The sequence below is a fragment of the Oryza sativa genome, chromosome 6 (genome assembly GCF_034140825.1).
Source record: "Oryza sativa Japonica Group chromosome 6, ASM3414082v1".
Classification (NCBI taxonomy): Eukaryota; Viridiplantae; Streptophyta; class Magnoliopsida; order Poales; family Poaceae; genus Oryza; species Oryza sativa.
This window is the reverse complement of record NC_089040.1, coordinates 13,820,683-13,843,604: the sequence shown is the minus strand read 5'-3', so window position 1 is coordinate 13,843,604 and position 22,922 is coordinate 13,820,683. Positions and strand designations below refer to the sequence as shown.

The 22,922-nt window shown below is 43.3% G+C and overlaps 2 protein-coding genes across 2 annotated transcripts; one reads left to right on the top strand and one right to left on the bottom strand.

The window, feature by feature from the left end:
- Window positions 1-7,501: 7,501 nt before the first annotated feature.
- On the bottom strand, window positions 7,502-11,283 carry LOC112939288 (protein IQ-DOMAIN 21-like). Its single transcript, XM_026026167.2, has 4 exons — window positions 11,071-11,283; window positions 10,664-10,972; window positions 8,423-8,887; window positions 7,502-8,313 (listed from the first exon to the last, which is right to left on the bottom strand). Exons 1-4 carry the CDS (start codon window positions 11,173-11,175, stop codon window positions 7,774-7,776), a joined length of 1,419 nt encoding a protein of 472 aa, XP_025881952.2. The 5' UTR covers window positions 11,176-11,283; the 3' UTR covers window positions 7,502-7,773.
- A 7,455-nt stretch (window positions 11,284-18,738) lies between these two features.
- On the top strand, window positions 18,739-22,868 carry LOC4340955 (uncharacterized). Its single transcript, XM_015788497.3, has 4 exons — window positions 18,739-19,069; window positions 19,174-21,462; window positions 22,227-22,438; window positions 22,551-22,868. The coding sequence occupies exons 1-4, from the start codon at window positions 18,770-18,772 to the stop codon at window positions 22,621-22,623; spliced, it is 2,874 nt and encodes a 957-aa protein (XP_015643983.1). The 5' UTR covers window positions 18,739-18,769; the 3' UTR covers window positions 22,624-22,868.
- The last annotated feature ends 54 nt before the right edge of the window (window positions 22,869-22,922 follow it).

Here is a 22,922-nt window from a genome sequence, read left to right as displayed (position 1 = left end):
CAGTTATTGTTTTCTGAAGTTGAACGTGTTCTGGTGTTGAGCTTACCTGAAGAAGCCATGTGAGAAGAAGCTTGGTGTCGTCAGTGGCGTTTAGCTGCAGAAACCTATCTTTGTTTTTGCTGTTGTAGAAGTGGAACATGCAGATTACAGCCAGCTGGAGCAGTACTTCAGAAGATCTGTATTGTAGAACTTGATTCTTACATGAAAAAAGATAAGGCATTGTGGATTGATGGTTTGTCATTATGGTGTGATGAAACATACATAATCATGTGCTGTCTTCCATTTTTCTCGCTTGTTCTGTTATTGTCTTCCCCTGATTTATTCTGTTGTTATGTTGTGGCCGGTGACACTCTCTCTATCTGCAGAGGGAGATCGCTCGAGTCCAGTTAAGCCACGTACCATGATCAGGACGTGCGTAATTAGGAGGCTTTGTGGACGTGATTTATTTTCTAGTTTCGTTTACAATGCAGTGAGGAGGATCAGAAAGGCTTTGAGCCAAAAAGTGCATGATTCATCTTCTTTAAAATTGACTTTCGAAAGGCCTTTCAAATTGATGGCATGGGATTGCATTTTGCAGAACTATCTAATTACTCTATCTATCCCCTTAGTATTTCTTTCTCCCTCTTCTGCTGGTGTGGAACATGATGGTGTGGAACATGCCCCTGGAAATTGGCATTGCATATATTTTTTTCCACTAGCCAAAACAAATGGATAGAACCAAATTGGTGATCTTATTGTTTTTATTAATTCCACTGTGCTTTGATTAACTTTCGGGCGATTATGAGGAAAATGAAAGGCGCAAGGGATACTTGATGGCTCAAGGATATATGGAAACAGAGAAATGGAAAGATTTTTCAAAATATTTTGCTAGATGTGGACTGCTGGTTTCAAAAATTTAAGAATGAAGTTCTCATTCATATGTGTAGAATGAATGAGCCTCTTAAACAATTTGTTTTTCGATTGGTTACGATATTTATAATTTTGATATTCCTATTCCTGCTATAAATAATCTCTTTCTTATAATATATAACTATTGGGCAATGGCCTGGTAGTATTTCCAGTAAAAAAGAGAGAGAGAAGGCATAATGCATGATGGATTGATGGTTTCTCACATTGGTGGATGCAGAAAAATTTTATAGTCCAGGTAAATCTTAGTTGCTAAGAAAACCATAATCAATCATACATTAGGATAAAATTCCTTTGAGCATGTGCCAACGAGCCTAGGCGGCTGCCCGAGATCACCGGATGGTGGCTTCACCATTTGTTTCTCATCATGGTGGATATTTCTTATTTTTGTTGCTTTTCCTTTTTTTTATCCGTTATAGTAGCTTTCTCTGTTTTTCACCTTTCCCCGTATTTACTCTGTTTTTTGAGCCGAGCAAGTCATCTGCTCTCTATGCAAATCGAGGTTGCCTGTGGCTAGTGGAGTTGCACAGTGCACACCACAAAAAGGATGCCCAAGTTGCCCAACACATAAATACTGCCCATGGCATTGTAATTAGCAAGGATTTAAATCTCCGGCTATAGCTACCGCTATAGTCGGAGATAGCTGCTAGCAAAGGCAACAGCTAAGAAATGCCACTTTTGCTGCTACATAATATATGACGCTAATAGCTTAGCTTAACGGGAGATAGCTGCTAATTTAGCCTTCAGTTAGCGGCAGCTAAGCTTTGGCTTTGGGCTGAAATTAGCTATGGGCCAAGGCCCATCTACTTCTCCTGTAAAGGAGTAACCCTAGCCCTACGTCGTCTCTCTCTTCCTCAGTCTCAGCCTTCTCCTCTACAGGCGACAGTAGCGGCTGCGACTTGCAGCTGCGCCCGGAGACGGCGGCGGCTACAGCTTCGCCCGGAAGCGACGGCTGCGGTTGCGCGTGGCGGCGGCTATGACTGTGGCCTCGCCCAGAGGCGGCGGCTGCGACCAAAGGCAACGGCTGTGATGGCGGCGGCCCACTCCTCCTCTCCCCCAAGCGTCCCCAAGCGTCACTGTTCCTGATCTCCCACAAGCGGCACAGGCAAGCTTTTCTCTGATTCAATGAACTATTTATCATGTCCCTGTGATGAAATGTGATGTCAAGAAAATTCAGTACAATTATCAAGTGGTGAACTATTTATTTTGTTCCTGTGATGACATATTTATTCTGTGAGGCTGTGACTCATATCCATTTTTTGCAAAACAGCTAAATGGCTAAGGGCTATAGCTGATCATAGCTGTTGAAAGCCCAAGCAGCTAAAGGCCTTAGCCAGCGATTTAAATCATTGGTAATTAGGTGGCTTCAGTGGCCTCGTTTTGTTTGCTATCTCCTTTATATCGCAATGAGAATTATCACAAAAGCTACATCAATTCCGCGGTGTAAAAGTGTTGTTCATCTTCCTCATTTTCCTAGTGTTCCAAGCTCATGCGAGTAGTCGGTTTAAGTTAGACGTTTTGGTGCCAAATCCACAATTTCATTTTGATTGGCATAGTTTAGACAATACCATTACAAAGGTACGCGAGTTACAAAATACCATCATATATATAAGAATGACATGTGGGGTATGGACCATTGGACACATACGATGATATTTGTCAACTTTATAATTTGTGATGACATCATATAAAATGGAGATACTAGAATAGTAGAATGAGAAATTTGCTCCTTTGCTAGATAGTTGGGAGGGCAATTTGCTGTTTTGCTATGAAGTAGATTGCCATTGCTAAAATGCAACGAACTTCATAAGGGTATTGGCAGAGTTGCCACAATACCAAAGGAAGTTACATATTTGCCCCCTTCTTCTAACACGCCCATTCCCCCTCCTTGTGGTTGTGAATGAATACAAGCATGCAAGCACAAGTGGCAGTGGCGGTTCCTAGCATGTGCACGGGTGGTTGTTGTGAAGCAGTTTGTGGATGTGTGTGCAAACAGTGATGCCAAGTTGCAAGACGAGACAATATATTTACTTCATAGCTAGGGGAGGGAGAAGAGAGCAATTTGGTCTTCTTTTTTGGCTAAATCTGTTATATGTGGCAAAAGAGAAAAAAATCCACTCAACTACAGGGCATTTTAACAAATCAACCTAACTTGCAACAAAAAAGATGAGAAACTCTATCTATGTGGCAAAGGAGCAATTTTACAGAACTGGACCTCGAAAGTGACCAACAGCCATCGTGAGGTTTCCGATACAACGATTGGTTTTCTTTGAATTGTTTTTACTTTTTATCGGAACATTTACAAGAGATCTATATCAAACCCACCAAAACCAGCCATTGTTTCATAATCCATAATTCCTTTCACCAAAAAAGTGTAAACTTTAATAACAAAGTTAATTAGCTATGGACTAATTATTCCCAACATTATATGTGTTTATGTGCTACAAGTTTACTATACTGCATTCCCAATGTTATGTCTGTTTATATGCTATTCCCTCCATTTCAAAATATAAGGATTTCTAGGATTCAAATTTTGTACCACAATATAAGCATTCCATTTCAATATTATGTCCGTTAATGATTCCAAAGTCAATCAAATGCTTCGAAAGGGAATCTAACTAATTCAAAAATTCAAAAATTGACAACTGAAATGATCAAAAGAGAATCCTTTACTTAACCATTGTGTTTTCTAAACATATTAGATAACCTTATATTTTTGAACAGAGGGAATACAAATTTACTACACTATACTCCCCCGGATGCATACAATAAGATGTTTTTGGTCTGTACTAAGCCAAAAACTGCTTCAAGAAGTTTATAGAAAAACATAGCAACATTTCCAACAAAAAATAAATATATTCTCAATATACATTCCATGATGAATGTGATGAAATTAAGTTGAAGAAGTTTGACGCAGCACAAATCCAAACGTCTTACAATATTACAAGAGTATATGGCCTCAAAATCAAAACATAAGAAACTAATCGATTAGCTAGTTATAGGAAGAATGCTAAAAAGACAATAGAGAGATCGATGACAATCTTATTACCATACCAAGCAAGTTCTTACTACTTGATTGCTACCTGCCACGAATCAAGCATAAGCCGCCCAATACAATGGTAGTGGCTGCCGGTCGCAGCAGCAGCCCACTTCTGGGTTGTACCTAGCTATATGGTGCATGTGCGAGTCTTGGCACTAGCGCTGCTTTGTTGCTTGCATGATGTGGTAGTCAAGGTACAAGAGAGCGCACCCTAGTAGGATAATCCTAGAATACTTGTTGATGCAAAAAAACACACACTGACCTAGGAGATCTGTTTAGCTCCAGTGCAGGTCCAAAGGTTGATGAGATGCGGGCGTGCCAGTCAGTTTGACCCTGCAACTGACAAGATATACAAATAGCAGATCAATGAGCCGATCGGCTGACAAGCCGATAGATTAATTCCAGCCGATGCCGATACCAGCCGATAGCGATAGAGTTTTGAGCTATCGGCTATAATTCTAATGTAGATTCTGACGCTTGATGTAAATAGCAATATAAAGGCAATAGGCTAATGATAATGCAAGAAAGCAACAATATAATCCAATATAAACCAATCGGCTAGCAATGACATGATAGAATAAGCACTGATCCGAAGGTTAAAGCATATATCGGCTGGAGGTCCGATGTCATTAAATTCACAAGATTAGATAAACAGTAAAATCTTTGTTGTGATCGGCTAAATCCAATATGTATGAAATCCTTGTAAGCCGATGGAACGTCTAGATAACTCAATGGCTGAAACCCTGATGAAACCCTTATTGGCAATCAAGAAACAGGCTAGAGATTATGGTTCTAAGCACGACTTAGTAGATCAAACTTAACTGATGCAGCACAAAGTATGAAAAGATACATAATATCTAGACAATCAACTCGTTGACTGATTTTCAGGGTGGTAGATGCCTTAGCTAATCTAATCTAGCAACACGATTTAGCCGATACCGGCATAAACCCTAAAACGAGAAGCAACCGATAGAGCTAAATTGATATGCTAAGACTAGATTAATAAAGGCATATGATAAATAGGTAGGCAAATATATCATCCAAACCAGAGCAATCCAAGAGGTCGGATGTACTGATGCAGCCTTGAACGACGCCGACGTAGATGAGACAATTGCCTGGGCCGGCGGAACTTACCCCTTCGCCGGAGATCGAACTGAACCGATGCAGCCCCGTTTCAGGTGCTAAGTTCTGCCTGTTGGTAAGTAAAAACCTCGGGAAAGAGGGTGGTGATGCGCCGAGAGTAGTTGTATTGATCAAGGGATGTTACAATGACCCCGGGTGCACATATTTATACCATGGGGAGATATTTGTCCTTATAGGACAAGAAAGAAACTTTCCTAAAGATAAAAGGAAAACATAAAGTCCTTATAGGACACTAAACACACTTTCCTAAACATAAAAGGAAACTAACAAACTATTTTTAATTAATAGATAACTTGCCATGCCGTATCCTCCTTGAACTCGGTCACTTCTGGATAAGCTTCTTTTAATAGATTAATTTTCTTAACCGAATATAGCAGGAATCCGACTATTGGCGATGTGATAATTCTCTTAGGAGGCTACCAAATTTCACCGTTAACAATACTGCATGGTGAAATGTTTTAGTGATAATTCTATGCACTTGCATATTATCAAAATTTGTCACGCTTAGGAATGCCAACACCTATTCACCTAAGAAAAACTCAATCACAGTTGGTCTGGCCAATCTCCAGTACATGCGTCTAGTATTTAAAATGGATTCTCATAGCGATAATGGAATTTCTACAACAATCGCAAACCCCCCAAATAAAATCTGAGGATAAAGCTCAGAATAAAAACAATTGCTGTAATCTTACTTTCGGTATTGACTATGATGGTTAACCAAATAATCCAAAAATTTTGCTGACACCTTTGAATCATTATATGCTTCACAAGTGGTGAACTGAATCTCTTGTCCTTTTAATCCATAATCATGGGCAAACACATAAATTTAGTTATGAAAGAGTAGTGGGTAGATAAAATTTGGCCCATATCAATATATTACATTTTATATACCGGCCCATATGTGTAACTTACTGTGTGCTCCACTTAGTATATCAAGCCAAATAAAGGCCCATCAAATAAATGGCAATGTGATATCCATTTTAAGTTGGTTGAAATTTTGGCCGTAGATGTCAATCATACGGTTTCCTCCTGTGCACTATTTCTATATATTACATCACTTGCTCTCTAGAAGTCCTAACCCTAGCCCCGGTGCCGCTCCACTCCGCGCCTCCTCCTCCTTCTCTTCTACCCAATCTTTCCTCTCCTCTCTTACCCACCATTTCAGGATCTATTGTAGCATCTCTATCTCTGCCAGTTGTTCCAGTAGGTGTTTTGCCACCATTGCTGCTTTATTATGAGGTAGAACCAATATCTATGGCGGTAGAGGGAGTAACGGGGAAATTTTGACCCAGATCCAAAGAAGCAGCATATTCTTGTACCTGTTAGCATCAAAGTTTAATGTCTGAAAGTAGATCTCCTAGCTGGTTGTCACCACCAACTACGCCTTCATATAATCTGCCCTCTCCAAGCTATCCTTGATCAACGTTTATTTCTCCGATAGCACAACTAGGCTCACCAGGTAATTCTCTTTGGTTCAGAGTGTATCTTTTTTAGTTCTTAAAGTCTGACATTGTCGGATTAAAATGACTTGTACATTCTAAGACATCACCATCTAAAATTCCAGAGTCACCGTTGTATGACTCGATGAGGGGATCGTCGTACTCACCCCCATATTCTCCAACATGACCAGCATATTACTCTGATTCATCTATGTACTCACCAGCCAGTTGGAGCAGTTCTCCTATATCTACATTGTATCCACTGGAGTCACCAATGGAGAGTCCAATGCAGCAGTCGGGAAATGATAGTGCTGGTTGGCAGTACACAATGGACTCCCCTATCTACTCTGCAGCACCATCAACTGAATATGATCCACTCTCACCACCTTATGATCCAACAAGAGTGATCTATGGGATGGAAGGATTAGCCCCATTACGATCCTCCAATTTGGAAGAGCACAACACTCAGATCCACAGGTGCACATCAATCTCAAATCTGATGCAAGCCACATATCTATTACCCTCAATCACACATCATGTGTGTCGACCAAAAGGAGTTGCATCGTCGCAACAATCAAATCCTATGCCGTATGACACACCTTGGATATATCGTCAGAAAAGCGCAAAACAAATCTTAGATCCGGTGTCACATATTCCATTCAGTTCATTTGGGATCTCTTTCTTAGAAGAATTTGCTACATCGCAACCCTCAGATTCGATGTCGCAAAGGCACATTAAAGCACCTCTGATATGTTGCCTAGAAGAACAATTTACTACGCGGCAACCCTCAGATGTCTCAACCCAACAACTACCTGAATCAGAAGGGCTTGCCTTTTTTTTTGTAGAACCTTTAGATGATCAGCAATCAGGGCACACAAAGATGCCAGACTACTCATCATCCCCTTCTCACTCTCCAAATCAAATCTCCCAACAAAAACCATTCTGTTCGCAGGAAAAAAAAAGGAGTACAAACTTAACAAGAACAAAGTTAATTAGCTGTTGACTAATTATTTCCAACATTTTGGGTTATATGTGCTACAAGATTCCTATACTATACAACAGGAGATGATCAGATTTCAAAAAAAAAAAAAAACAGAAAGAGAAATGACCTGTAAATCTTACAATTAGAACTCGGCAACCACTCATCACTCAGAATGACAAACAGACAACGGGGAGATTTGTGACAATCTGACGATCTCACCAAGCACTTGGTATCGTTTGTTTGTTACTCCACCAATCAAGGTTTCAAGCATAAGCCGCCCTGCCGCGGCCGCCGCCCTGTGGTGGCGGTGGCGGTGTCCGGTCGCCGCTGCAGCTCGACTCTGGGCTATACCCAGCTCTATGGAGTGGCGCGCGGCCGCCGGCTCCGCCGCTGCAGTTGTTGTTCGTGCTCCAGCCTGAGGTGGCCGTCGAGGCACCGGCGAGCGCCACCGAGCTGGACCGGCTCCGGGCGTGCGACTGCGCCGCCCTCGGGGCGACATGGGCGGACGCGGGCGCCATGCGGGCCTTGGCGCGCGCGGACTGCGTCGCCGCCATGTACCCCGGGACAGCCGGAGGGCGCACCGGGTAGAGGTCCTTGGCGGGGCACAGCTTCCTCCCGGCGTCCATCTCCACGGTCTTCTCCGACACCCCGTCCGTGGCCGCCGCCGTCACGTACGACGTCTCCGCCGCGGCGGCGACGACAACGTGGTGCTCCGGGACGTGGCGCGGCGGCTGGACACCGGCCATGCATTGCTCCAGCCACTGCCAACCAACGGTGCACTCGTCTTGCTCCTCCCGCTGTAGCTGTAACGCGTTCATCCATCGACGCGCTCAGAATAGAAACATCGATCATTTTTGCTCGCCATTGTTGTCACAAAAGAAGAAAATGGAAATGAAGCATATAAGCACGCACCTGCTGCTGGTAACCATACGTGGAGGTCGGGATCGGGGCCATCTCGCGCCGAGGCCCCGGGTCGTGCCGGCGGCGGCCTTCGCCGTAGGGGACGGCGTCCCGCCAACCGCTGTTGAAAGGAGGGCGCTCGTCGACGATGTGGCTGCTGTTCCTCCTTGGTCGCGCGACCATGTGCGGCATCGTCGTCTCCGTCTCGCCGGCGTCGTCCTCGTCGCCGTCGTTCTGCTGGTCCGGCGCCACGAAGCGGCCGCGGTGGCCGCACGAGTACTGCAGACCGGCGGCGTGCGGGGCTGGGCGGGCGAGGGCGACATGGGAGGTGAGGCGGCGGGCGCGGACGCGGGCCTGCGCGCGGACGAGCGCCTGCATGCAGCGCATGGTGAGGTGGACCTGTCGCCGCACCTGGTGGCCGCGGACCAGCGCCTGCAGCCGCACCAGCCCACGCAGAGCGCGCAGGGCTCTCCTCGCCTGACCACACATGTCGTAAACCTCTCCCGGTTAGGAGTAGTGACCGGAAAAAAAAAACTACTATATTCAACCTTAGTACAGGTATATTTGCTCCTTTATGTCACATGTAAAATGGTAAAATAAGTTAATACTACTAGCATATATATTGCCATTTTAGCATCTCGCTATATAAACGTGCAAAACTAAATTCAATCTATTCTACCTCCGTCCTTCAATGATCCTCCAAAATTATACATGTCAAAAACCCTATGAAAGAACCCTACTAAAATATGATCTTCATTAGTAGGGGTTCTTGTACAAAATACCCTGTCTACACATGGCCCCTGTTCCCGATAATTAAGCCATGTCAAAAACTCTATAATTACATATGAAGCATGTTACAATTGCTCATATGGATAGCTGTCGTTGTACATACACAACTGATCATATTGGCCCAGCTTTTTGTTTGTGAACCTACACATAATAACAATAGGATCCACTTATATGGATTTCCCAAAGTATGGATCAAATTATTAGTTTCAGCTACACATATGGATATATGTGTCTGGAAAACACATGGTCGATGTTTAACTGAACGATTATGCATAACTATGGGCGCCTAATTACCAGCCAGCATGGCGTATGCTGTACGTGTACGGCTGTACCGGGAATTAGATGGTGTAATCGGTTAATTAACTTCATCACTGGGGGTACTTTGTGATTGTGCCTACCTGTACGGCCGACGATATGATGTGATAGGATTATATGTCTAATTAATTTCTTCCTGATCGCCACCTTTTGTACAGATTATTGGCACATCTTCGATCGCAAGCAATCGTGATCTGCCTTCCCTCAAATTAAGCAACTGATCCTAACAGGGCGAGGGCTGTATTTTAGTACTGTAGAAAGTACACTACCAACATGACACTACGGTTGTTCTCAATGACATCCAGCTATACTGTTGCTAACAGTAGTACTTTGTTCAAATAAAAGATTGTTTGCTAACCACACTCATGCAAGGTGCCAGTGCCATGGACCAAAGGTCTAACAGTGTTGACATATTTTTTATTTTTCTGAACTAATCAATGGGGAAAAGAACTTCAATACCGGCCTACTACCAAAATTTATCATATACCCCTCCATCCTAATAAGTCAATTGTTATACACGAATCCGTCCATAGCATATATCTCCATATTCTTGTAAAAAATAATTTATTTTCGACTTGAGGAAGTATTATCTATCCATTCTGAATTAGAGGGTAAATATATGTTTCTTTGGGTAACCACAGCAAATTCTAATAGAAATTTAAAAAGTAAATTTTACAAAACTATCGATATTTTAACCAAATTATTACAAAACTATAGATTTAAGTTGTTCTATCATAAAACTATAAATTTAGTGTCAATTTTATCATAAAACTATAGATTTAAGGCTAGGTATCACAAAAGTATAGATTTAATATTGAAGTTTGATCACAAAACCATATTTTTTTAAAGTTTAAATCCCGATTCAATCATTATGTTAGAGTTATAGACATTATAGTTTTGTGATCAAATTATTACTATACATGTAGTTTTGTGATAAATTTGTTATTTAATGTGTAGTTTTGTGATACTCCATTGTATCTGTTTGCAAAATTAAACCATTAAATTTATACATCAAGACTAAAGAGATATACACTACTCCTACATTTTTATATTTTTGGAATTACGAAATAGCCGACTAAGGAGCTGTACCTGTACGTATATATAATCGTGTATATATACGAATGAAATTAAATAGCTGGGGGTGCGTACCAAGTATCCTCTGTAGAACGCCTGGATGCGCACGGCGGCGCGCTCCTCCCTGCCGGCCGCCCTCCCGCGCGCGGCCGCGTTCCTCACCGCCCTCGACGCCGCCATGCCGCGGCGGGCCCTCCAGGCGCCCTCCGCCTCGTCACGGCCGACGTGCAGCCGCTCCCTGCCGAAGGCGGATCCGCCGCTTCCTTCATTCGTCGTCACCTCCGGCGACGTCTCGGCGGCCGGGAAGTGCTCCATCGAGAGTATCTCCACCGCCTGGCCGACGCCGCCGCCGCCTCCTCCCGCAGCATTCTCGTCTCCTCCCCTCTGCTATTCCACCGATCAAATACATCCATTACCGAAAGCTACCAGGACAGAGAGGCCGAGAAAGAAACGAACCATGAAGGCATGAAAAGAGCATGGACCTTCTTGGCGAGGCGAGGGTCCTTGGAGGTCCCCGGCTTGAAGACCTTCCTGACGGTGGCCAGCCAGCCGGCGCCGGCGCCGGCGCCGCCGGGCTTCTTGCCCATGTACGACGAGGAGAACGTATGCACTAGGACTGCATGGATTGATGCCGCTAGCTAGCTTCTCTGTTTGGATCGCGCGATCAATGCAGGTGAGGAGGAGGGAACGATGGGAGGTGTGGGGTGGTGGTGGTCGGTGGAAGGGCAATAATAAGTGCAGCGGCGTGAGGCCGCGAGAGTGTCCGTGAGCGAGCCGGTGCGGCTTCGGCTTTACCGTACGCATGGCAACCGCCACGCCACGCCGTCACGGGAGACGCGCGCGCGCACTTCGGAGTTCAGAGGGTGAGAGCGCTGCACTGTCGAGTGTCTGACATTGATCGAGGTTTGCTGTTCAACTTAATAGATTTTTTTATTCCCCGAAACCAGCCGGAGGTTGCCAGCGTTTCTCTTAACAAGAAGTTGTCTCGTATATTAAGAAGAAATGAGAGCAAATCTTATGAGGGAAAACTGGAAGAAAATCATGACTACATAGACTTTCAAGACTAAACTTCCGGCCACGAGACAACTAGTGGCAACGGGGGTTGCCCCATCTCTTGTCAGGTGAGGATAACTATTGACACCAGAACGGATACCCTCATCTCAATCGGGCATGGCGTCCGTCACAGGCTAGAAGTCACTGATGTGAAGAGCTATCTCAATCGGGCAAACGGCGTCACGGATGATTCTATCTCAATCGGGCCCTAAGTAAAGCCCGTCACCGATAGCTTTGACCCAGACGACCAGTCAAACTATAGCCCGTCACAGATGACCTATCTCAATCGGGCCACAACTAGCGCCCGTCACAGATGACCCTTATCTGTGACGGGCATTAACTATAGCCCGTCAAGTTCAAACTTCCCAGTCGGTCACCCATCCCGAAATTGCTCTAGACCAAGCACACTTAACGTCAAAGTTCTTTAGAGATTGGCTTCCGGAAAAGTAATTGTAACATGTTGGAATGAGTATTCTATTAATCCTATTATGCCCTAGGCCAGGATGTCAAATTGGTGTTATTAAATGATTTCAAATGGAAAAGTCACCAAAATCAAAGTTGTAGAACTCATCGAGGTGCAAAATTTTTATTTTGGTCATTTCTCCATCTGACTCTATTTAAACAATTTGAAATTTGAAATTCAAAGTTTAAAAAGTTCAAATAGAATTTTAGATCAGTGAACGACTTCAACTGAAAAAGTCATCAACAACAAAGTTGTATAACTCATCAAAATCTATAACTTTTATTTTGGTCATTTTTCTATATAATATTTTTTGAACCGTTTGAATTTGAATTTGAAAATATGACAACTTCAAACAACATTTTCACATACTAAATGATATCAACTAAAAAGTCATCAACAACAAAGTTGAATAACTCATCAAGATCTAAAACTTTTATTTTGGTCATTTCTTCATACGACAAAGTGATAGTAACATTGTTCACAAAATTGACATATCTCTTATCTGGTTTTTTATAAACTATAGCACATATATGTAAAATTTATGAATAATATTACTAACATTTCGTCAGATGAAGAAATAACAAAAATAAAAGTTTTAGATCTTGATGAGTTATTCAACTTTGTTGTTGATGACTTTTTCAATTGAAATCATTTAGTATTTGAAAATATTGTTTGAAGTTGTCATATTTTTAAATTCAAATTCAAACTGTTCAAAAAAATGTTATATTGAAAGATGACCAAACTAAAAGTTGTAAATATTGATAAGTTATACAACTTTGTTGTTGACATTTTTTCCATTTGAAATCATTTACTACCCGTAAAATTATTTTGCTATAGTCAACTTACAAATATAAACATTTCATATGAAAAATGGAAAAATAGTCATCGGTGACAGGCTTTAGTTAATGCCCGATAGAGATTAAGTATATAGCCCGTCACTGATGAGTCATCTGTGACGGGTCTAGTTGTTATCTCCAACGAGCCTCAAGTTGGTGCACGTCACAGATGATGGTCATCTGTGACGGGCCACAACTTTAGGCCCGTTTGAGATACGGAATGTTATCTCAATCGGGCCTAAAGTTGTGGCCCGTCACAGATGATGGTCATCTGTGACGGGCCACAACTTGAGGCCCGTTTGAGATACGGAATGTTATCTCAATCGGGCCTAAAGTTGTGGCCCGTCACAGATAGGTGTCATCCGTGACGGGCTTAAGTTTTATACCCATCTAACATGTCTGTGCGACCATATCTCAATCGGGCACTTTTCGGCCCGATTGAGATGACTTCCTTGTGACGGCCCGGTATTTCTAAGCATATTAGAGCCCGTCACAGATAGAAGGATCTGTACTAGTGTGATTTGGTGAAACTTGATGCAATACACAATTTGGTTTCCGATCAACAAGATTCAAACAACTCTGTAATTGTAGCACAACGTCACCTTATTAATCGTGCGCTATCCAATTGACCTCGCCAAGAAAGGTAACGTCGTAATCATCTGAAATTTTAACTACTAGTTTAACGTCATAAAACGTGTCCATGATGAATTGTAGGAGTTTGAAAAACTTGCCATGGATAAAATATTATTCATATGATTCTTATATGTTTAAATTTGGTATGATTTTAAACTCGTTGCCAAACCTGATCGTTTGAGTTGTGGCGAATTCTTTTTTGCTACCGTTATTGGGGAAACCTTATGCTAGAAAAATAACCCTATAACTTTAGTAGACAAATCTATAAGTTGTTAGGTTAATGACCAAAACTAATTTTGAAGCCACATCCATTTTTCTGAGAGTGCATCAGCACTAATATAAATTCAGCAACATAATTAAACAGTATGTCGACCAATGGTTCCCTTGCTCAAAAGGAACGTTGATATAAGAGATCAAGCCAACTCGATACCAAATAATCCACGAAGTTCTATCATGTTCCTCCTTTTAAGCTTGTAATCATAGTCGAAGCCTATTTGTTTATACTAAATTAAATGGTCAAGCGGTAGTTTAGAGACGTCGCAACATAGTCGTTAATCTTTCTCTTATTAGATAATCCACCCGATCACACATAGCAATTGGCTTGTAAAATTAGTAACAGTGATTGTGTGCTTGTGTACCTTTTTGTAGCAAAGTCCAATTGGGTTGATTGATCCTACATGTTTTTTCATCAGATACTACTCATCCTGCATATTTATTCCGCAGGATCCGAATCCAGATGTGCATAGTAGGGATTCATGGCTATAAGCTTATCTCCTACGCTTCAGGAATAGATCAGTCAGAACATCACCGCCGGCTTGCCTTCGTCGCCGCCAACTGGTGTCCTCGCCTATACGGTTGGTTGGCCTATTATGCCGCCGTTGATGGGCATCTACATCTTCACCGACCGACTTCCTCGTCTGCCGCCAACTGGTGTCCTCACCTTCATAGTTGGATGGTCACACCATCCTTGATGGGCGTCCACATCTTCATCGCCGGCATGCCTTCGCTACCGCCGACTGGTGTCTCCGCCTGCACGGTTGGCTTATTATGCCGTCATTGATGGGTGTCTACATCATCACCACCGGCTTGCCGTCGTCGCCATCGACTGGTGTCTTCACCTATACGGTTGGTTGGTCACACCACCATTGTTAGGCGTCTACGTCTTCACTGCCGGCCTGCCTTCGCCGCCGCCGATTGGCGTCTCCGCCTGCACGGTTGGCCTATTATGCCGTCATTGATGGGTGTCTACGTCATCACCACCAGCTTGCCGTCGTCGCCATCGACTGCTGTCTTCACCTATATGGTTGGTTGGTCACACCACCATTGTTAGGCGTCTACGTTTTCACCGCTGGCCTGCCTTCACCGCCGCCGACTGGTGTCTCCGTCTGCATGGTTGGCCTATTATGCCGCCGTTGATGGGTGTCTGCATCATCACCACCGACTTGCCGTCGTCGCTGCCGACTAATGTCTTTGCCTATACTGTTGGTTGGTCACACCACCATTGCTGGGTGTCTACGTCTTCACCGCCGGCCAGCCTTCGCCGCCACCGATCGGTGTCATTGCCTACACAGTTGGATGGTTACACCACCGTTATTGGGGGTCTACGTCTTCCCCACCGGTTTGCCGTTGTCGTCGCCGACTGGTGTGTTCGCCTGCACGGTTGGCTTATATGCCACTGTTGATGGGTGTCTATGTCATCACCACAGGCTTGCCGTCGTCTGCCGCTGACTGGTGTCTCCGCCTTCACGGTTTAATGGTCACACCACCGTCGTTGGGCGTCTATGTCTTCACCAACTGGCTGCCTTCGTCTGCCGCCGACTAGTGTCTCCGCCTTCATGGTTGGATGGTCACACCACCATTGTTGGGCATCTATATCTTCACCGACCGGCTGCCTTCGTCTACCGCCGACTGGTGTCTCCGCATTCATTGTTGGATGGTCACACTACCGTTGTTGGGCGTCTACGTCTTCTTCACCGACCGACCGCCTCGTCTGCTATCGATTGGTGTCTCCGCCTGGACGGCTGGCCTATTATGCCGCCATTGATGGGGATCTACGTCTTCACCATCAGCTTGCCGTCACCGCCGCCAACTGGTTTCCTCGCCTCCACGGCTGGTTGATCACACCACAATCGATGAGCGTCATCGTCTTCACTGCCAGCTCGTCTTCGCCGCCGTCCATGGAGTCTTCGCTTTCACGGCTGGCCTATTATACCGCTACTCAAGGACGTCTTCGTTTTCATCATTATTCTGCTTCCTCTATCGGCGACTGGTTTTGCCAACGCCGACTAGTGGTTTTATCTTCATGACTATGTGTCTTCGCCACCGGTTTGCTTCTGATGCCACTGATTCGTGTTCACATCATCATGGCTATGCAACTTTGTCACCATGGTGGAGTGACTTCATCTTCATTGTCTTCGGCACCGGCAAAACTCTATTGCCGCTACTTCTCAAGTTTTGCTACTTCACCAACCACGACGTCTACAAGAGCCTCAACATCTCGGCATGTGTCACCAGATTTGACGCCGCACTAATAACAAGTGGTTTTCCAATTTTCAAGATTTGTACTCGGATATCTTCAACGCATATCTTCATTCAAGAGATGGCTACTCGACGACAAGCTATAGTTCTTGACTCTATGTTCAGATGTTTCCCAACTAACCAAAGAGACAGGGGCTACACAAATATAAGACTCAAAATTCGACAAGCTTTATGTCAAGACAAAGCAATCAATCAGCCAACGAGTTCTATGGAATTTAGTTCGGGAGTTATTAGTTTCGTCTTTGCTTCAGAGCAGACGTTCTACTTCAGCAACTCTTATTATTTCATCGGCAATTTTGGCTTCTGGACACTGCCACAATCTACTTCAAGTTTTTCAAGTATCAAGTTCGAGATTTAATCTACATGTCTTGGTCAGATTCAGCTCTGCACTCGGGAGTTCAACTGGATGTGGTTTTGAGCTTCTCAAGTTCGATCAAATAGGGAGTTTGGAGTTATCAACTAATCAACTCAGATTCGATGAGTTGGACAACATCATTTACTAATCAACCAAGTGAAGCATCTACAACAGCTACAGCATTAAGTTTTATTGCCTTCTTCATAAATCAAGAGGCGTTGCATCAATTTTTGTCATGCACATGCCAACATTAAGAAAATACTTGAGCATGGATTTCTTCTCAACAGTTTAATGGATTATTGTTACTGACATCATCACCAGCACCTCTGCTTCATCGGTCGTGATGTCTCCACCGTTGCTAATGGGTGACTACGTCTTCGCCTCCGGTTACTTCCATCATTGCCGACTTGTTATTTCGCCTTCACGGTTGACCTACTGTGCAAACGCTGATGAGTGTCTTTGTCATTATCATCAACTGCTACACCGCTATTGACTGGATCACTGACATCGTCATCTTCACCAATATCCTGTCAAGCCTCTTCAACATAGCCTATTCTACTGCTATTGATGGGCAACTTCGTCATCATAGTCGATCATCTCTGTTGCTACTAATCATCATTTCCGACGGTTGCGTTTGTCGTCGCCGACTATGTTCTTCATCTTCCTGATTGGTGGATTTCGCCATCGCTGTTAATGGGCGTCTTCATCTTCTTCACCAGCTGCCTCGTTTGTCACCGACTGATTATTTCGCCACCATGGCTATACAACTCTATTGCTGTTGCTGGACGCCTTCATCTTCATTGCTGGCTGACCTGACTGCTGCCGACTGGTTTCTTCGCCTCCACGGCTGTGTGACTTCATCACCTTTGATTGGTGTCACTGTTTTTACTACCATTGACATTTTCATCACCTCTGATGGGCGATGTCATCCCCATGTTAGTCATCTCGTTTCCATGCCGACTGCATAAGCTACTGTCAATGGACAACTATGACTACAACAGAAGTACAGGCTACATGCTTAAGGGGCTCATCAACTCAAGTGCAAGGATCATACCTTCAATTTGGACTTGTTCCGGATACATGTAATATGAATTCATGATCATGAGTCAATTTCTTATGCTCAACGACTGGACTATTCATTATTCCCCACGAGGGCCATCAGCTGAGTATTTGCACCAGTCGGGATTTGATTATCATATCTACTTAGGTACAATCCGTGAGAGATAACCATTCGGATCAGAAGCTACTCAGATGAGATACACTTGATCCATATTACCGGGAGATTTGTCACTCGGGAGCATATTAATAGGCATGCTATACACGTCATATTTTAAGGGTATCGGTGGACATATTTTGAGCCTAGGCCTAATATGTCTGCAGCCCATATTCTCAGGTGTGGCCTGTCATGTTTTTTTAGGGATTTAGGCATTTTTTGCTTAGGCAAAAGTGCGCGTGATCAACAAGAACGGCCTAAAGTCCTGGTTTAATAATATTGTAAAGTAGATTTAGGAAACCGATACCGTATTGGTTAAGGTTTCTATCTTGTAATCCTACCCCCATCCTATATAGGGTGGGCAGGAGGTCCTCTAGGGGGCATATTCACAACCAGATCATCATATCAATACTACACTCGGCGGATTCAAATCCTCAAATAAGAGTAGAGTATTACCTCTTGTCAAGAGGGCCTGAACCTGTCTAAATCTTGTCTCCGCATCCATGCACTTTTAGGTCTCGTACGCTACGCCTTTATATTGCCGAAATCTTGTTTCGACAGTGGTGCACTCAAGCTTGAGTGTCGAGCTGCAACAGCAGCAGCCCCGACGGTAACAGTCAATCCTCGTCTCGTCATAGCTAGTAAGCCTCAGCGTTGACCCCTTCATCACCTCACTGTCGCGGAGCTCGAAGGAGCTAGGCGGCATTCCTCGCGCGACAACCCCACCGCTGGCTTCCCTATGGTGTGGCGGCGAGATCATAGCAGTTGGGCCAGATCGAAGCGACGAGGAGCAGTGGCAACATCGACCCCGACAACCCTTTCACCCTACCACCACCGCTACCTTGTCGAGCTAAAGTAAAAGTTTGGGAAGAAAATTTAGTCTGGCATGTAAGTCACACTTATCAAGATTTTTGATCATTAAAAAAAAGTACGGTACGAAAAAAACGATACAATTACATCGTGAGAAATATATACAGTAACATGGTTTTAATTTTACAAAATATAAAATACCAATGACACTGGACCAATATCTATCGCATGGGTTCCAATTAGGAAGGCAGGGGTTTTAGCTCCGCCTCCGCTCGTCGCCATGACCATCCCAATCCCCACTCCCGTCGTCTACCCCGAGATGGCCGGCTCTGCCTCCTCCCCGTACGTCGCGCCCCTCATCTCCTCCCGGATCACCGGTCGCCTCCGCCCCGCCTCGGCGCGGACGGATCCCCTCGGCCTAGCCGCCGCCGCCGCCGCTGTCAGAGTCCGTTCCTGGAGGCGCTTCGCGGGTGCCCGCTGCGAAGTCGCGCTCCTCCCGGCCCGGAGGATCAGCGCGCAGCCCCGTCGCCGGAACGCCCTGCGCGAGAAGGCATCGCCGCCGCTGCCAGCCGATCCGCAGGTGCGTGCTCAGTATGACGGTTCCCCGGAAACCGGGGTCGCGATACGACAAATAATCCTTCTTTTCTTGGTTGCATTGTAAAAAACATTCTTCTTGGTTGCCAGGTACTAGAAGAATCTGGTTCTTTGGATGTGCAGCGGCTGCCGGATCTTGATCGCGAGCCGGGAATTTCTGGTGGTCTGGATGCCGTTACAAGTGGAAATATTGTTTCGAAATGGAACTTGGAAGGTGGGAGTGATGTGGTTGGACTTGGAGTTGCACAGACTGGTCCTGGAATCGTTGGCAGGGGTGGCAATACAGAGGTACAAGGGCGCGGTGGCAATGTGGAGGAGGTTATGATCTCTCGTGCAGGAGCAATGGCTAATCAATTTGGAAGTGGTGAATGTGAGGTTCCAACGCTTAGCTCATCATTTCCGTTTCTCACAGTTGAGGCGAAGGAACCGCTGGTTGTAGATGCTCAGTTTTTGGCTGTGCAAATAGACAAGCCTCGTTTGAGGAGCATTGCATGGAGCGGTTTTGCTGCGCTGTGTGCTGCTTGTGTTTTGCTTGCGGTGTCCAAGTTGATTTGGGGAAATGGTAAGAAATACCTGTCAAGGAACATGTTTGACATTCTTAGGCCTCGGATGAACAAGGGTGAATCGGGCAAAGGTGGAATCAAGGTTCTCAAGAATGTAAAATGTCCAGAAGATTTATTGGGAAGACCACAATTAGACAGGCACAAATTGATGAATAACATCAAAAGAGCCAAGCAATCTAGAGAATTGTTTGACCTCAGTAGTGTATTTGGTTACTGTAGTGTTGCTACTTGTTATGATGTAATTATAACAGAGACCAGAAGAATGGTAACAAATGTTCACACGTTACTTGAAGGAATCCTTGAACAAAGCAAAACAAAGAGCAAACATTCTGTGTTGTTTCCACACCCTGCTGCTACCAATGGCCAAGAGGTTTCTGCAAGTCATGGTCAGTGTTCTGTATATCTCAATGATGTCTTAGGCTGTGCTGAATTACCTGATATCAGTATATCCAATAATATTATTGGGGAAACTGTGGAGTCGTCTGTGGATTTCAAAAGCAGTGCACAAGTCATGGACAATAGTGTAAAAAATCAGAATAATGTTGGAGATATTGAACCACCTGTGGACACACCTACTAATGATATGCCGACTGATGCAAAGGATAGTATACCCATGGTGCACGTGGTTGAAATAGAAGAACAGATTGGTTCTCCAGATGAATGTATTGACGGTCTTAATAGTATCAGCATCCCATCATCTGAATTTGAAGGACAAAAACAATTTCCAGACATAAGTGTGAAGAATGTGGATGGCATTTTTGGAATAAAATCATCACAGATCAGTAGTGATACAGATGTGATTGGTACAAATGATAATTCACACAAGTTTAGCATTAATGTTGCCTCAAAAACAACTGGTGATTTGTCATCTGGCTGTTCCAACAGCATACCATCTGAATCAGAAAGTAAGGAAATACCCGTGGATATTAATCGGAATGATCTCAATTACTTTCAAGAAATTGAAGCACAAAGTACCTTTGCAAATTATGATGCTCAGACAGTTCAGTACGAAGAAATTTCTCATAGAGTAAGCATGATAACTAAAGAAGCTTGTATAAATCCAGCAATGGCTGATATTTTGATTACAAAATCACCTCAGAGAATCGGTGAGGAGCCTGTGGATCTGATGAGAGGTAATGCACAATCCATGCAAGAACTAGAACCATCCAGCTCTATTAGGGATCACAAACAGATAGTTCTTGCAAATCAGAAAAACAACATAATAAGTAGAAGTCACAATGAAACACAGGCTAGTTCAGAAATAGACAGTATTGGGACAAATGATAATGCTAGCACATCTTCAGTTTATGACCTGCCGGAAGAATCAATACACCAAAGTGCAAAAAATTCAACAGAGAACACATCTTATAACGAAGAGCCTGAAGAATCTATTATTAAAAGGAAAATCAAATTACATCAAGAAATGTGCAACGATAAGGATGCTCAAACAAAGCACAAAGTAGAAGGTGTATCTGAAATTGGCCCTGAGTTTGGTCCATCAAATGATGTATGTAAAACTGAAACAGTGGCAAAGAAACGGTCAAAGAAAACGCCATGTGATAAGGGACTTAAAGTGCCAGAACAGGATATAGTTCAATGTAACAGCATGGCTGATAAGAAAAGCAGTAGCAAGAATGTCAAAAGGACAAGGAAAAATCTGAAAAGTGCACTTCGCAACCAAGGAACTCAAACAACACAAGAAATTTCTGAAACAGCACTCGTGGTAAATTCGCCTGATGATGCACCCAGAGCTGAAAACATAAGACCTTTTGGTGGGTCAGGTTCATCGACAGAAACACAATCTCCAATGTTTTCAGTAAGTTCCCTCCTGTTATGGTTTTTTTACTTAGATCTATGGAAATTTATTGTATTTGTAATGGATGATTATTATGTTTATTGCCTAGAACATATTATGTTCTTATAGGGCATTCTTGTGATGCCCCATCCAGCATATTGATATTCAATTTTTTGTATTGATGACTTGAAGTCTTTACATCTGGTTTGATTTGATTTCAGCCCTTCTACTATAGGATTTTGTTCAATTAAACACCTTTGTTTTTGCATCTAGATATTAGCTAATTTTACCTTTAACTGATATATCTTTGTTATGTGATGACTTAATATGAGGCTACAATGACTGTCAATTGTAATGATATTAACTATTATGTTGATCAATTGCCCTTGTCTAGGAAAAATGCTATGAAATAAACTGTCAAAAAATATATACATATAAAGAAACTAATATGTGATATGACTTGCCCTGATCCTTGCCTGTACATAAGTTATTTGAGAAGCTGCAATAATAACTTGATCATGCATTCTAATGGAACTAATTGTCATATTGTTCAATATATTTTACACAAGACATGCATGATGTTTCCCATAAGTGCACTCATATCTTCTTCACTGTCCTACAAGGCCTAGAATGGATTGAAGACTTCAAATTTACAAGTTCTTTTGTATTTGTATCGCTGTCTCTTTAAATTGGAAGTTTTTCATATGAAGTAATAGGTCAAATTCTTTCCTGTTTTATCCGTTGTCCTGTGTTTCTCATTAGTTATGTCCACCGCTCTATTGCAGGATACATTCAGTGAAGCTCGGCCTAATGGCTTCAGTATTAGTACGATGAGGAAGGAAAAATCAAAACACAATTTCCAACCTCTGGAAAGTGTAGAGGCAGCAGCAGTAAAATTTAAAACCAATAGGCATGGTGACAATATCATGAACGAGAGAGCAATTGATTTCGACATATCAAATTTGGGTGTAACCACCACCAAGAAAATGACAAAGAGGTAACTTTCCTGAAAGGAATTTCATTTTTCAAGTCAAAGACCACATATAGTAACAATTTAAATGGTATATTACTTGTTTGAATCGGTCATTGCACTTTCTTTTTCTTTACAGAAGGTCATTGTCAAAGCGTAAAAAGCCTGCTAATGGACTCGGAGGAGCCACTGACGTGCCACCAGATGTATAAATTGTTCCGTTTATTGTCCTTCTTGTATAGGGCTTTTCGGCAGAGTGGCAGCACCTAGTTAATGTGCAACAAATTGCTTGATGAGCGATTGTGTCAATATTGCACATGAAGCCATCAGCTAAAGAGGATAAATCATCTCAACAATCTGAGCAATAATTTCATGTTTCTTGTTGCAAGAAAAACTTGGTAATGTATTGCCTGACTGGATCTCTTTTTTAGTCCAACTGGATTATGTTCAGTTTTCACATTAATTCATAACTCCTATTCTGTTTGAACTGGAGCTCCATTGTGAAATTATA